General features: G+C 41.4%; 1 protein-coding gene across 1 annotated transcript in view; it reads right to left on the bottom strand.

The window, feature by feature from the left end:
• Positions 1 to 1,958: 1,958 nt before the first annotated feature.
• The window catches only part of DNAH14 (dynein axonemal heavy chain 14), a gene marked incomplete at its 5' end in the record, with an annotated part of 387,403 nt that continues 373,868 nt past the window's right edge, over positions 1,959 to 15,493 (bottom strand). Inside the window, 5 exon segments of the mRNA XM_023730866.1 lie at positions 1,959 to 3,154; positions 3,493 to 3,639; positions 8,138 to 8,301; positions 13,103 to 13,236; positions 14,695 to 14,807. Coding sequence (XP_023586634.1) covers positions 2,942 to 3,154; positions 3,493 to 3,639; positions 8,138 to 8,301; positions 13,103 to 13,236; positions 14,695 to 14,807 — 771 coding nt within the window.

The raw sequence follows: 15,493 nt of genomic DNA on the forward strand, positions 1-15,493 counted from the left end.
TGTTCTGATTGTGATGGATTGTTAGACTGGATTCATCAGTCTTCTCTGTATAGCTTTTAATTCAAAATTCAAATACTCCCTTCTGCCATACACCAATAGGATTCTTCTATGAATCACTTCAGTTGGTTTTCCCATTATTGGAGAAAATGAAGTATGTAATCTTAAGGTTCATTTTTGCAGCTTTGGGAGGAAAGCAGGAAAAACTTAATATTGTGTAGTGATAATGAAAATATCTAATACTTCTTACTATTATTACCCACAGGGTTTAATCACATCTTGCCTTATTTCTACGTGACTTATTTCACCATGTTGCTTATCCACCGAGAAGCTCGAGATGAACACCACTGTAGGAAGAAATACGGCTTGGCTTGGGAAAAGTACTGTCAGCGGGTGCCGTACCGTATATTTCCATACATTTACTAATTCTCATCTAGCATAGTTTAAAAATGCTTCTGATATCCTAGTCTCCATTTGCAAAAACAAAAAACAACAAATTCCAAAATAAACCCTCTTTCATTGCACTGACAGGATCTGCAAGCTTTCTTTTTGAGTCAGGACTACAGCCAAGTAGTAAGTCTTGTAATACAGCCGTGATTATTCTTATTAAATTATAGCAATTACCATAGAGAGAAATAGATGTTAGAAGTTTCATTTTAATAGGAAATTTTCAATTCTTGAAAATCTGAAAACAAGACAGTTGTCTTATAAATTTACTGAATTAGATTTTCAAATTTTGATTTTTTGTTTTGCCAGTGGTTTTTCTTAAAACACTGTAACATACTTTCAGAATGCATTTATGTTTTTATTGCATTAAGAGGACAGACTTTTAATTCACTTCCTTTTAATTAAATCACTTACAGTGACATGATTTAAAAGTAAAAACCGGTCCTTTGTTAAATCCTATATGTGAAGAGGGATGAGAGATTATTTTTAAGGGAGACCATTAGTAGCAGTTGAGTTAACCTCAGCTTCTAATACTGCTTTTGAAAATGTAAATACATAGCTTACTTTTATGTAATATATGGTGACTTCAGATTTTTCTGTACAGTATTTTAAATGTGAGATAATGGTCAGGGCTAATAAGTATCTTTTAATGAAAACATTTTCAGTATTTTAAATTAAGTGTTGTAAAGTAATACATTTGTGAGTTAAAAATTTTGGAACAATTAGAATTCATTTAGTATTGTTCAGAAGATGCTATTAAGACATAGGAAGAATATTTTTCTGAATCCAAAGTTCGTGAGTTTGGCTTTGCTACCTCAATTGCAGGTGTTTGTTTGCCTTTATAAATTGTTGCAAATAGAAAAAAATAGAATATATATTTTTGGAGTAACATCACTGTTTAAACATTTTTACACAGATTGGTGTTTGAAAATCGGCCATTTCAGGCTAGTATTTTTGTATGTTTTTGACTTTTTTAATCAGACATGTTTTTGCTACTGTTTAGTTCATGCAGTTTATACTGTATTTTGTATATCTTTTATATTTACAAAACTTTATTTCTTGTAAAGGAGTGTTGTGTTCAGCTTTAGAAGTCTATTCATTTAAAAATAATTTAAGGGAATAGTTTAAAATAGTTTCTTTTAGTTCACTAGATGTGCATCTAAGGTAGCTTTAGCTATTATGTTCTAGTTAAGTTGATATAGTCTCCTTTATTAACAAATTCACTAAACTTTTGTATTAAAAGTTAAATTGTTTTCAGTTTCTTAAACGGGGATGTAATAAATAGTGTATGTTTGGGTTTTAATGATACGTTTTATATATGAGCCGTTTATATATGCAGTGTTTGTGCTACACTGCAGTTTGAAGTATATTTAACTTGGCGTGTGTTAATGTGATCATGAAATTGGTTCGCTCTAGCATTCTGCAGCCTATAGCTTTTAAAGACGCTGTTCTGGCGAAACTGTCAGTGTTTTATTAGTGGTGATGTGTGCAAGCAGTTGTATGCTCCTGGCAGCAGAAGGATGGTGTCGCGGCACTAGATTCACCACGGAAACTTGCGGGGAGGAAGGGCATGTTTCTTTCCCTGGTGATGAGAAGACGTGTTACCAACACAGTGATAGCAGCTGCGATTTGTTGTCAGTTTTGTTTTTGACATGTTTATTTGACAAGTAGAAGTTTTATAATGAAGTTTTAAGCTTGCAATAAAGTTGAAAATAAAAAGATGTTGCTTGGATGGAGCCTCATTATTCTTGCCGGGAACTCTGGGGGGCACAGGGACCCAGACAGGAGCTCTTAGATCGCCATTCCCTGCCCCTCCGCTACCCCCTTATTTTCTAGAATCATTTGTTCAGTCATGGAAGCTATTATTAATAGAGTAAAATTAATAAAATTTTGCCTAAAGAAGTACATTTGATATTAATCTAATCCACTGAGTCCTCAGGATTTGTTTTTTAGTGGGAAGACTGGTCTAGTGAAGTCAGAACAAGACATATGCTCTGTCTTGCGTGTTTTAAATAGAAGATGGTCCCTCTCCTTTGTCTCAGAAGTCTGCCTTTAGGCCAGCAGTACAGTGTCTTGTGTTGACTAAGCAGCAGGGGAAAGTATTGCAAACAGCTACTTTGCGTGTGTGTATTTTATTGTATACAACAGTGCAGAAGTCAGAAGTTCTTATACAAACACTCCTTGATACCATGCCAGGTACTGTGGTTTTTACTTTCAGAAAAGTCAAACCTGCATTCCAGGTAATGCTGACCTGTACTAGAACCCAACTATACAGATACTGCATACCAGGTTTTATGTGGTTGGAAATAAACAGCTGGAAAATTCCCTCACATGTTGAAGTTTTCACTTGCAGATGGATGAAAGAAAGTATGCTGTTCCATCTGGTTGAACACGAGTGTTTTATGAAGAGTGTTTAGTACATGTCAGTGTCTTGGAACATGTAAATCTGATTGATGAGCGTCAAAAGAGAAAATGGTTTAGGATTGACATTTATTTTTCATTCTTTCATCTCACACAGCAGTGCAACCCGCATTTTGATCCAGTGACTGGGAGGTTTTTGTGTCGGCAAACGCACGGATGTTAAGAAGCTTGTGGATAAACTGGTCGTCGTCACGATTCTTGACCTTTGAGGGGTCTGGTAAATAGGGCATTCAAGAGTATAAAGGTCCGAGTCTGTCTGGTTAGAAACCTCTGGTTTTTCAGTAGAAATCTTAAAAAAAAAAAGAAATCCAACAGTCATATTGCATAGCTCAGGCAAACCAGTAGCTCATTTTCTGTGTGCTAGATTTGATAGAGTAATCGTCAAGGCTTTCTAGTACATATCCTTGAGAAAGAACATGGGATGTTAATACAGCATCTATTTTAGACTGTAGTAATATTTTGGGCTATTTTATTTTTTGGGGGGCTATTTTTAAATGTACTTTGCTATCTTAATTATATCATCACATTTCCCTTGTGAAACCATAGGGAATAGTAACTGGAAGGAATGGTTTGTATTACTGAAAGTTCAGAAGATTAGGACTTAGTGATAAACAGCTGAGTGGTTACCTTTGTTGGCAAAAAGTAGATTTCAGGAAAATCGCAACAAATCTCAAGAGGCAGTGAGTCGTCTAATATTTGTTGTTGATGATTCCATCTTGCCCCATCGATGAACAAACCAAAAACGTGAACTCCGGTGTGTGATAGGTCTGTGCCCTAAGATAAGAAGAAGGTAGTGTGAGTGGCTCCCCAGGCAGGACGCTTCTTTGATAGCAGTGCGAGCCTCGGGCTCCGCCTGGAGGACACTCAGGGAGGCAGACCGCCTCCCTCCCACCCTAGTCTGGGGCCATCTCTGCCCAGGGCATGTCTTCACGGGGCCTAAAATGAATAGTTAATTCTTGCCCTACTCTGAGCACTTAAATACATTTGTAGGCTTTGTTCTATATATGATGTTCCTGAGTTGGTAAGTATTTAAAACACAGTCAAGCCCCAAATTCCTAGAATTATAATCCTGTAACCAAGCTTTTTAGGAGCAAACGAGAATAGTCACAAAAGCAGTCAACTGTGCTCAAACTTTGTCATCTGCTACCTCTACCACTGCAGCTACAATGATTCCTTTAGGCCCTGGAAATTTTAAAAAAGGCTGGGGAGTGCTGTACATCCTATCTTTGAATGATACAAAATGGGTTAAAGGAATGAATTTCTGATGAGTTCTGTGGAGTAGAAAATTTAGTTGCCGAAGCTGCCATCCTGGGTGACCCCAGGCGTGCCTTGGGAGGGTCTGCTGAAGACCAAGTTCTCCTGCAGGTAACCAGTGGTGATGCCCAAACCAGAGGAGCTGGGCAGCCGAGCACTGGTCTCCCCTGCCCCCAGCTCACTGACACGTGTGGAACAGCCAGCGCTGTGCCCGGTGACATTGTGCTCTCCACTCTGGAGCACGTCTGTGCCTGGAGATGCAAACTCAGCTCATGAAGCACCTTGTGTTTTGGTGTGCTGTATAAAAGACTTTCGCTTTTCAACACTTTAAAAAGTGTTGAAAAGCAATGATGTCACTTTGGGGACTAAGGTGCACCTGACCCAAGCCTTGGCATTTTCAGTCACCTCCGATGCATGCAAAAGCTGGACAATGAATGAGGAAGACCATAGAAGAATTGATGCCTTTGAATTATGGTGTTGAAGAACACTGAATATACCATGGACTGCCAGAAGAACGAAAAAGTATGTCTTAGAAGAAGTACAGCCAGGATGCTCCTTGGAAGCGAGGATGGCGAGACTTCGTCTCATGTGCTTTGGACGTGTTTTCAGGAGAGACCAGTCCCTGGAGAAGGACATCATGCTTGGTAAGGTAGAGAGTAAGTGAAAAAGAGGAAAATAGCAATAATTGCGAGGATGGCGCAGGACCGGGCAGTGTTTCATTCTGTTGTACATAGGGTCACTCTGAGTCGGAACCGACTTGACAGCACCTAATAACAACAATAAAAGACTTACTAGGGATTGCTTTGCCTAATGACTTACTTCTCTTCCCCTTTAATTTTTTTTTTTTACTCACAGGCAATATTGTTTCTTTTATAAGCCAATCTATTATTTGGTTGAAAGGTGACCTGCAGAAATAGTTCCAATTCCAAGCTCAAAGGGTATCTTAGGGCAATTCTTCCCCTTTAATTTTTATGCAGATCCAAAATTTCATACACTGCGCTTGCTCTAGTGTTGCCCTTTCATATAAATCTTGGAGGAAGTTAATCTAACATTTGAAAATGTGACTTCCACTTCCACTTGTGTACTTGGCCTTGGTATCCATGGGTCTTTCCTCTGAAAAACTCAAAATTGCAGGTAATCTGTAAGCAGCCCATGTTGTTAGGTGCCATCAAGTCATTTTCGACTCATAGCAACCCCACGTGACAGAGTAGAATTGTGCCATGGGTTTTCTTGGCTGTAATCTTCACGGAAGCAGAGCTCTAGGTCTTTCTCCTACGGAACGGCACCTTTCAGTTAGCAGCTGAGCACTTAACCGTTTGCGTGCCTAGGGCTACTTACAGTACACTTAGAATGTCTAGAAATCAGTGGAGTCTCTGGGTGTTGCAGATGGTTAATGTGCTCAGCTGCTAACCAAAAGTTGGAGATTGGTGTCCACCCAGAATCTGGGTGGAAAAATCAGCCATTGAGAACTCCATGGAGCACAGTTCTACTCATGCACATGGGGTCGCCATAAGTAGGAGCTGACTCAATGGTAACCGGTACTGGTATAAATCAATAGGAAAAAGACAACTCAATAAAAACTGAGCAAAAATTTGAACAAGAACTTCAGAATGTCAATAAGCATATATTGAAAGCTGCTCAATGCCATTAGTTATCAAGGAACTGCAAATTAAAGTCACAAAGAGATACCACTACCTGCCCACCAGAATGACTAAAAGACTGATGATATGGGTTGTTGGCAAGGGTGTGAAGTAACCTCTCTCTCTCTGTAAACTGCTGTAACTATATGTAACACACCATTTGCCATGTCAGCGTCTTTCGAATATGCATTCAGTGACACCAGTTCCGTCAGTCATGCTGTGTAACCATCGCCAGTATTCACTGCCAGACTCTCCATCGCCGTGAACAGAAACTTGGTGCGTCTGAAACACTGATTGCCTTTGGAGCAATCTCACCCATTCCTGGGGCGTGTAAATCATACCAACACTCTGAAAAACCATGTGGCAGTATTTACACCAAAGCTAAACATGTGCCTATCTATGACACTCAATTTATTTCTTAGGTCTATAGCCAAGAAAAGTAAGTATGTCTGCCAAAAGACATATGCAGTAATGTTCAAGACAGCTTTACTCACCATAGCCCCAAACAGAAAACAACCCACATGTCCATGCTCAGGAGAACAGATAAACAGAGGTACATTAACACAGTGGAATACTATATAGCAACAGAAAAGAACAACCGCTATATGCAAAACATGAATGACTTTCACAGATAGAATGTTGAGTAAAAGAAGCCAGACACAAAAGATACAGACTGCATGATTCCACTTACAGGAAATTCAAGACAGGAGAAAAGTAATCTAAGATGATTAAAGCCAGAATAGGGGTCACCTTTGAGGGAGGGTCCTAACTAGGAAGGGATGTGAGGGTGCCAACCATTGTTCGATCCTTGACCTGGGGGGTTGAGTGAAATACTTCACCTCAATGAAAATAAACAAAAAGAAGCTAGTGAAAGAACAACACAACTAAAAAAAAATAGGACAACTAAAAAGGTAAAAGCAGGAATGAAAGAGTGGAAAGCATGCAAACAGAAAACACGAGGGTTGTTAGAAAAAGTAAATAACAATAGGCAAAGTTGGCATGTTTGATTTAGGAAAGAAATTAGAAATGAGTAAGAGCTTACTGCAAAGAGTAGGTTGTAGAGCATTAACGATCTGTTTATGATAGCGACAATTACAAAATGCTCAGGAAAACAATCTAACAATTTTCTAGGATCTGTGAAGAAAAGGAAACTTACTGAAGGACATAAAGGCTCTGAATACGTAGAAAGACAAACCGTGTTTCTATATGGAAAAACTCAGTATTGAAAAGATGCAAGTTCTCCCCCAAATTTATATATAAATTTGTTGCAAGCAGATCAAAATCCCAACAGGGTCTTTAAGAAAAACAAAATGTGATAAGCTTATTCTCAAATTCATCTGGAAGAGAAAATGTGCAAAAGTCCAGACAGTTTTAAAAAAGAACAAGGACTGACTTGCTCTGCCAAGTGTGCACGTGTACTTGACGACCTCCAGCACTATGTGGTATTGGTCCCGGAGCGGAAAAGGCGTTCTTAGAACATACTAGCAACTTAGTAAACAATACTGCGGCCCTTCAAATCAGTGGGGGTAAGATGGCAAGAGCGGGGCTGCACCCTGCGCCCCAGCCTGTGCCACCTCCATCGGGCATCCTCAGCTGTTTGCTGAGTGCCCTTGAGTCTCATTGCAAGCTGGGTAGGGGTTTCTGCTTTGAGCCAGGCTGAACTTCGTGGAATGAATGGGTTCTGGGTGGGCAGGCACTACAGCTGCTGAGCAGTCATGAGGAGAGGTTTGCCCCACTGATTTGAAATGCCACCTTTAAATCCTGACTTCAGCAGCAGTCTGTCTTCATACCAGTTGCTACAGAGTTGACTTGACTCATGGTGACCCCTTGTGTAACAGAGTATAACTGTGCTCCATAGGGTTTTCAGTGGCTGATTTTTTGGTAGTAGCTCATTAGGCTTTTCTTCCAAGGTGCCTATGGGGGGATTTGAACTATCGACCTCTCGGTTAGCAGCGAGCATGCTAACTGCACCACCCAGGAGGTTCAGTGGTAGAAGTCTCAACTTCCGTGCAGGAGACTAAGGTCCAATTCCCGGCCAATGCACCTCATGCACAGGCACCACCTGTCTGTCAGTGGAGGCTCGCGTGTTCCTGTGCTGAACAGGCTTCAGCAGAGCTTCCAGACTTTATAATAGAGGATAGCTATAGTTTAAAATTCGTTTATTCTATTGCTTAAATACTTTATTCTTTTAGTTTATTTATAATTTTTCCCCTTAAAAAAGGGTGAGAAAGATGAGTTTTGATGGCACTGGACTTGAAGGCAGGGCTGTGCCTTGTTTATCGCGGTCTCTAGGGTCTAACAGTGCTAAATAAAGGTTTGCTGAGGGAATGAAAGACTGAATGAATGAATAGCCTTTCCACTTTTAAGCGCTTCATTACCTTAAAGGCCTTCCTGACTATGTTGAGTTTCCTTTGGATAATTCTGGAGAACTCCTCGTCTTCTGTGTCAGTGGTGTCAGAAATCACTCGGTGGGTAAACGTGAGGGCGTCTGTAGCGATCCCTCGGGATCTTCCATAGTCTTGAAGTACAGCGATAAGAAAGCCTTCAGAGAAAAACACACACCAACAAGTTCCTGTGAGCCTGAGGGATGCGCACCCCCTAAACATTGCCGTGGGGTTAGCCCGCTGATGTCTCCAGGGGAGGGAAGGGAAGGGAAGAGTGGAGGAGGAAGAGAGCTGGGAAAGGGAAGAGGAGGGTCAGGCTCACCTTAGTCAGCAAAGTGATATCTTTGCTTTTTAGAACTTTAAAGAGGTCTTTCGTAGCAGATTTGCCCAGTGCTGCTTCCATGGGCCTTGATTGTTGATCCAAGTAGAACGAAATCCTTGACAACGGCAGTTTTCTCCATTTATCAGGATGTTGTTTATTGATCCAGTTGCAAGGATTTTCGTTTAGGTGTAATCCATAGTGAAGGCTGTGTCATCTGCATATTGCAGATTGTTAATGAGTCTTCCTCCAATCCTGATGCTGAGTTCTTCATATAGTCCAGCTTCTCAGAGTATTTGCTCAGCATACAGATTGAACAAGTATGGTGAAAGGATACAACCCTGATGCACACCTTTTCCCATTTTGAACCATGCAGTATTCCCTTGTGCTGTTCAAACAACTGCCTCTTGATCCATGTACGGATTTTGCATGAGCACAATTAAGTGTTTTGGAACTCCCATTCTTTGTAATGTTATCCATAATTTGTTATGATCCACACAGTAGAATGCCTTTGCATAGTCGATAAAACACAGGTAGACATCTTTCTGGTACCCTCTGCTTTCGGCCAAGATCCATCTGCCATCAGCAATGATATCCTTAGTTCCACGTGGTTAAGGATTGAATTGTGTCCCCCCAAAATGTGTGTCAACTTGGCTAAGCTATAATTCACAGTATTGTGTGGGTCCACAATTTTGTGATCTGATGTGATTATCCTATGTGTGGTAAAACCTAACTTCTATGATGTTTATGAGGCAGGATTACAGGCAGTTATGTTAATGAGGCAGGCTTCAATCTATGGGATTAGGTTGTATCTAGAGTCAATTTCTTTTGAAATATAAAAGAGAGAATCAAACAGAGAGGAGAGGGATCTCATATCACTAGGAAAGAAGTGCCGGGAGTGGAACGCATCCTTTGGACCTGGGGTCCCTGTGCTGAGAAGCTCCTAGACCAGGGGAATATTGATGACAAGGGCATTCCCCCAGAATTGACAAAGAAAGCCTTCTCCTGGAGCTGCCTCCCTGAATTCGGACTTCTAGCCTCCTAAACTGTGAGAGAATAAATTTCTGTTTGTTAAAGCCTTCCACTTGTGGTATTTCTGTTATAGCAGCACTAGATAACTAAGACTTGAACTTCTGGCAGTTCCCTGTTGATGTATGACTTCAGCCATTTTTTAATTATCTTCAGCAAAATTTTGCTAGCATGTGATATTAATGTTATTGTTTGATAATTTCCAGATTCCACTTGATCTTTCTTTGGAATGGGCACAAACATGAATATCTAACACACCTCTTAACTGCTGTCCTTGCTACTAGCTCCTCTTTTCCTTATTTAATCCACCTGCATAAATTTCTAGACTGGTAACTTCATCTTACTTCTTGATCATGTAATGCCCTTGTCCAGAATCTACCATGTCAGTCTTCATAGAGTGAAGTTCAGTCTCCTTAGTTGGGCAATTGAAGTCCACCTTGTCCTGCCCCACCCTGTGTCTCCTCTGTTCTGCTGTGACATGAGATGTCCACTGAGACACTGCATCTTCCTGACTCAGTGTCTTTGCTCATGCCATCAGCCTTGGATACTTTTTCTCAAATTTTCCTAGAATCCTTCAAGGCCAAAGAAGCCAGAAGCAACCTTGCTCTCCTCTGCGTATATTTTGAAGGGCTTCAGGCTCCAGGAGGACAGGCTACCAGTTGTCATTGAGTTGATTTCAATTCAAGGTGACCCCATGTGTGTCAGAGTAGAACTGTGCTCCATAGAGTTTTCAATGGTTGATTTTTTGGAAGTAGATTGCCAGGTCTTTTTTCTGAGGGTGCCTCTGGGTAGACTTGAACCTCCAACCTTCCGGTTAGCAGCTGAGCATATTAAGGTTTGCAACACCCAGGGACTCCAGGAAGACAAACCCTGGGCTTTAATCATCTTTGGGCCTGTGGCAGGCACATGCCGGCCTCATCCGAGGTGCTCAGTGACCGCTGGCCTCCCTGTCTCTCTCTAGCCCAGACCACTCTCCTGAGCTGCAGATCCATGTAGCCAGCTGCTTACCATCAGTTTTATTTGGGTGTGTTTGAGCACCTCAAACTCAACAGGCCTATCATTTTACTCTTCATCATTTTGTTCCTCTCCCTGTGTTCCTTATTTCAGGAAATAATATCAACATCCACCCAGCTTTCCAAGCCAGAAATCTGACAGTCATGCTTAACCTACTATCCCCCTCACGCCATCCCCCTGCCCCCATCCTTTCAAACATGGAGTCCAGATGGTTCTGCTTCCTAAATGTCCTCTGCTCCATCACCATCACCAGACTCCAGTTGCCATCAGCAGTTGCCTGGTGAACAAAGCAGTCTGATATATGACCTCCCAGACTCAGTCTTGCCTTCTCCGATCCATCTTCATCTTCTACCGTACTGCAGTCATCGGATCATGACATCTCTTGCCTAAAACACTTTGGTGATTTCCCATTGCCACAGGATGGAGGTGACCCCCATGGCGTCTTACACAGCCCTCAGAAGCTGCTTGTGCCTGTCTTTCCAGCTTCGTCCTACACCATTGTCCCTCTGAGTTTCTTTCCCTCTGACCACAGTGAATGTTTGGTTTCTCTAATATGACTTTCTCCCTCTCACCTCTGGGCCTTTGAATGGTATTCTCTCCAATGAGAATGCTATTCTCAGTTTAGTGCAGTGGTTAAGCATGTGAATTTTCAGGTTAGACAGGCTAGCTGAATTCAAATTTTGACTCAATCACTTAGTAGTTGTATGACTTTGGGAAAATTACTTAACCTCTCTGTGCCAAAGGATAATAGTAGTAACAGCCTCATAAGATTGTCATGAGAATTGAATGACTTAATATATGTAAAGTCCTTAGAACAGTACTTTTTTGTTGTTGTTAGGTGTCATTGTGTCGGCTTCCACTCATAGCAACCCTGTGTACAACAGAAGGAAACACTGCCCGCTCCTGTGCCATCCTCACAGTCGTTGCTATGTTTGAACCCACTGTTGGAGCCACCGTGTCAATCCATCTCATTGAGGGTCTTCCTCTTTTTTACTGACCCTCTACTTTACCAAGCATGATGTCCTTTTCCAGGGACTGGTCCCTCCTGATAACATGTCCAAGGTATGTGAGACGAAGTCTTGCCATCCTTGCTTCTAAGGAGCATTCTGGCTGTACTTCTTCCAAGACAGATTTGTTCATTCTTCTGGCAGTCCATTATATTCAATATTCTTCGCCAACGCCATAATTCAAATGCATCAGTTCTTCTTCGGTCTTCCTTATTCATTGTCCAGGTTTTGCACGCGTATGAGGTGACTGAAAATACCATGGCTTGGATCAGGTGCACCTAGGTCCTCAAAGTGACATCTTTGCTTTTTAACACTTGAAAGAGATCTTTTGCAGCAGATTTTCCCAATGCAGTACATCATTTGATTTCCTGATTGCTGCTTCCATGGGTGTTGATTGTGCATCCAAGTAAAATGAAATCCTTGACAACTTTAATATTTTCTCCGTTTATCATGATGTTACTTACTGGTCCAGTTGTGAGGATTTTTGTTGTCTTTATGTTGAGGTGTGATCCATACTGAAGGCTGTAGTCTTTGATCTTCCTCAGTAAGTGCTTCAAGTCATCTTCACTTTCAGCAAGCAAGGTTATGTCATCTGCATATTGTAAGTTGTTAATGAGTCTTCCTCCAATCCTGACGCTACGTTCTTCTTCATATAGTCCAGCTGCTTGGATCATTTGCTCAGCACACAGATTGAATAAGTATGGTGAAAGGATACAACCCTGATGCACAGAACAGTGCTTGGCACCAGATAGATATTATACAAGTGCTTTTTCTTTTCTCCCTCTATGCCCACCTGGAAAATATATAACTGGTAGCATGCCTCAAGTCTCATCTTAGTTGTTTTCTTAGTGGCCTTCCCTGACTCTTTGTTTAGGTCACCCTGTTTTATGCTCCAAAAGCATCATTTATCCATATATTCATTCAGAAGGTCATTCATTCATTCTTGAAATATTTATTGAGAGCTTTTTGGTGCTGGGATTGTATTAGATGCTAGGGATACATAGGGAGTAAAAACAGGCCTCATGGGGCTTACAATCCAGGGTAACCCCTTTACACTCCTGTCAAACATTGTTGTAACACATTCTTGTTGGATGTCTCTCTTCCCTGCTGGATGCATGCAGGTGGAGCCCAGGTAGCAGCAAACATTCATTAATTAATTCTTCTTAAATGAATAAATGAATGAGAATAGCTGAAGCACAGAATGAGTCCCTTGGGTGAGCTGTCCATCTCCAGGAGTCCCTCTTAAAATGTAGTGGTCTCTGGGAGGCGTCTAGTGTCAACCTTTGACATCATATAGCAAACGGTTTAGAGATGAGCCATTGAGCCACCTGCCAAGGCGCAGGTGGGGTCTGACCAAGATGGGTCTATTTTGGTGCCTGAGGAGTTGAGGGTGAGGGGAGGAAGTGGGTGGGAGTGAGAGGAAAGACTGCTCTCGTGTGTCATGAGGTGCTAGTGCACAACAGACCTGGGGGAACACAGGTGTCATGATGTGGGCCTCTGCTAATGGAGAGGAAAGGGAGAGTGTGGTGGAGCAACTGACTACAAACTTGCCTGGGCCAAGTGTGGGGCTGGTCCTGTTCTAATGCTCACCTTCTGGAAAGAAGAAGGCTGGGAGCCAGTATTTTGCAGGAAATCCTTCAAAGAAATCATTTTGAGCAGGGTGTGTGGATTTTTGGCTAACTGACGGACTAGACTGCTTCCAAGCTGTGAGAACTCTCATATACCTAGTGGAAAGCAGACCACAGGTGGGGGTGATTAACAGCATACTAATTGTACATCTTCAGATGATCTGGCCAATACCCTTCAGTCCCTCCCAATTTTCATCTTTTCCTTTTCATCTTCATCTCTCCCCCTCAGGACCCTTGTCCTGTACTTGAATGGAAACCAGACATGGCTTTGAAGCTTGTGAGGGAAAACAGGAGATCACAAAGAGCTGGAAAGCAATGAATTTGAGTAGCAAGGAATGTTATTATAGCAGGAATTCTGGCTAGGCTTTGCTGAATCCCGCGGACTTTTGAATTACTAAATTCTCTTAAAAAAATATGTGAAGAAATGTGGGTCAGATGCAGTGGTGTCACTAGGGGGGTGTGGAGAGTGGGGACCACACCAGGTGACACTGTCAGAAGGGGTGACACCAAAACAACTGTCTATAAAATTTTTGTGCAGTGTTTCAGCAGAAATTTATTATTTTTTTATAAAAATATCCCCGTAGTTAGTTATAACAACAAAATTTTTTTTCATAAGCCCAACTTATCAATACATCAATACATCTACAAGGCTAAAAGCCTATGCTAATTTACTTTTTGAACCTTCTAATGTGCTCCAGTCAGAGCTGTCATCATTACCCAATTACAAGGATGCTTTGAATCACGTGGTTTCATTTGAACACGCTACAAGCGTGGGCTGTTATTTTCCTTGCCGCTGGTGCTTTTAGTCACTGATTTTGTCAATATTTCTGGTGTTTTAGCTTCAATATTGTGGTAATTAGCATGAGGGGGTGACATCATGAGTTACTGCACTAGGGGACACCAACCCTAGTGACGCCACTGGTCTGTTTGTAACACTTGCTTACAGGTCAATGGCATGAGAGGCAGTATGGCACAGGCTTTCCAACCAGATTTTCTGGGTTCAAATCTCAATACTTCCACTTTCTAGTTGTGAAAGCTTGGGCAAGTAACTTTGTATCTTCATGCCTCACTTTCCTCACCAATAAGGTGGGGATAATGATAATAATAGTACCTACTTCACAGCATAGGGTTACTATAGAATTAAGTGAGTCAGCATGAGTAAGCACTGAGAAAAATGTTTGACATACTGTGAGGCACTCATTAAATGTTAGCTACTCTCATTTTGTAGTATGACTACAAACACAATTTTAACAATTAGGTGTAACTAATTCTTATTTTGTTTGATATTTTCCCCTGCTAGTATTCTCCGTGTAGAATAATGGAAAGAGAAACGTACTAGGTTCTAGACCTATCTCTGTTACTTGGAGCAGAGTGATCTTGGACAAGACTCTCAACATCTTAGGTCTTCTTCCTAAATTGAAAATGAGAATCCTTCCCTTGCTTCATTCACAAGTTACTGTGGGAACCCAAAGAGGCCAAGAAGTGAAACTATGTCATAAACTATTAAGCTCTAAACAAACATAGGAAGAAATATAAAGCAACTTCCATCCATACCGACGATGTATTGCAGTGTAAGCCATTTTGGCCCAGGTATTGAAGAAATTCAATCGCTGGATGAGATCATTAACCCAGGGACTCAGGGTTTTACAAGACTTGTAGGAGCATTTCTGTTGGGATTTGGAAACAAGCACATCATGTTTTTAGATTTGTCTTTGGGATCACTAGGAACATATAAGAAACTTTTAGTCACAGACTCAATTGCCAGGGAGAAATAACTTGGCCAGCTGAAAGTACATAATGAGAAATCTGAAAATTATTACCAAAGCAAACTAGCATTATCTCAACAATAGTTGGATAAAACATTTGGAAGTTTCCATCCTGGCTGAAGGTTTTCATCATTCTTCTCAAATCCTTTAATACGAACCCCTCCTCAGACCAGCCCCCAGGCCATGCAAATTACTGCGCCCTGACAATGTTGAACTTTACTGAGTCATGTGACCTGGGACAGCTGCAGAGGCTAAGACATCTCCCACCCTTTTGTGTCCCAGGAGATAGCTTACTGCAAAGAAACATCCTTCCTATATGACTTAGATAAGACTCAGGGATGCCCCTTGTTTACTTATGACAAGGCCAGGCACGGATCCTCCAAATTCCCATTCTTTGACTCACAGATGATGAGCTGAACTGCTTAATCCCACTCATCAGCCAGGACAAAATGCTTCTTAACTGAACTTTGGTTATAATTCTCCCTTCCCAGGCCCCTGAACTTTGGCCCATCCTTAGCCTGAGCATATTTCCCCTCCTTAAGGACCACTCCGAAACCCTAGTGGCGTAGTGGTTAAGAGCTATGGCT

The sequence above is a fragment of the Trichechus manatus genome, unplaced genomic scaffold (genome assembly GCF_000243295.1).
Source record: "Trichechus manatus latirostris isolate Lorelei unplaced genomic scaffold, TriManLat1.0 scaffold00039, whole genome shotgun sequence".
Lineage (NCBI taxonomy): Eukaryota > Metazoa > Chordata > Mammalia > Sirenia > Trichechidae > Trichechus > Trichechus manatus.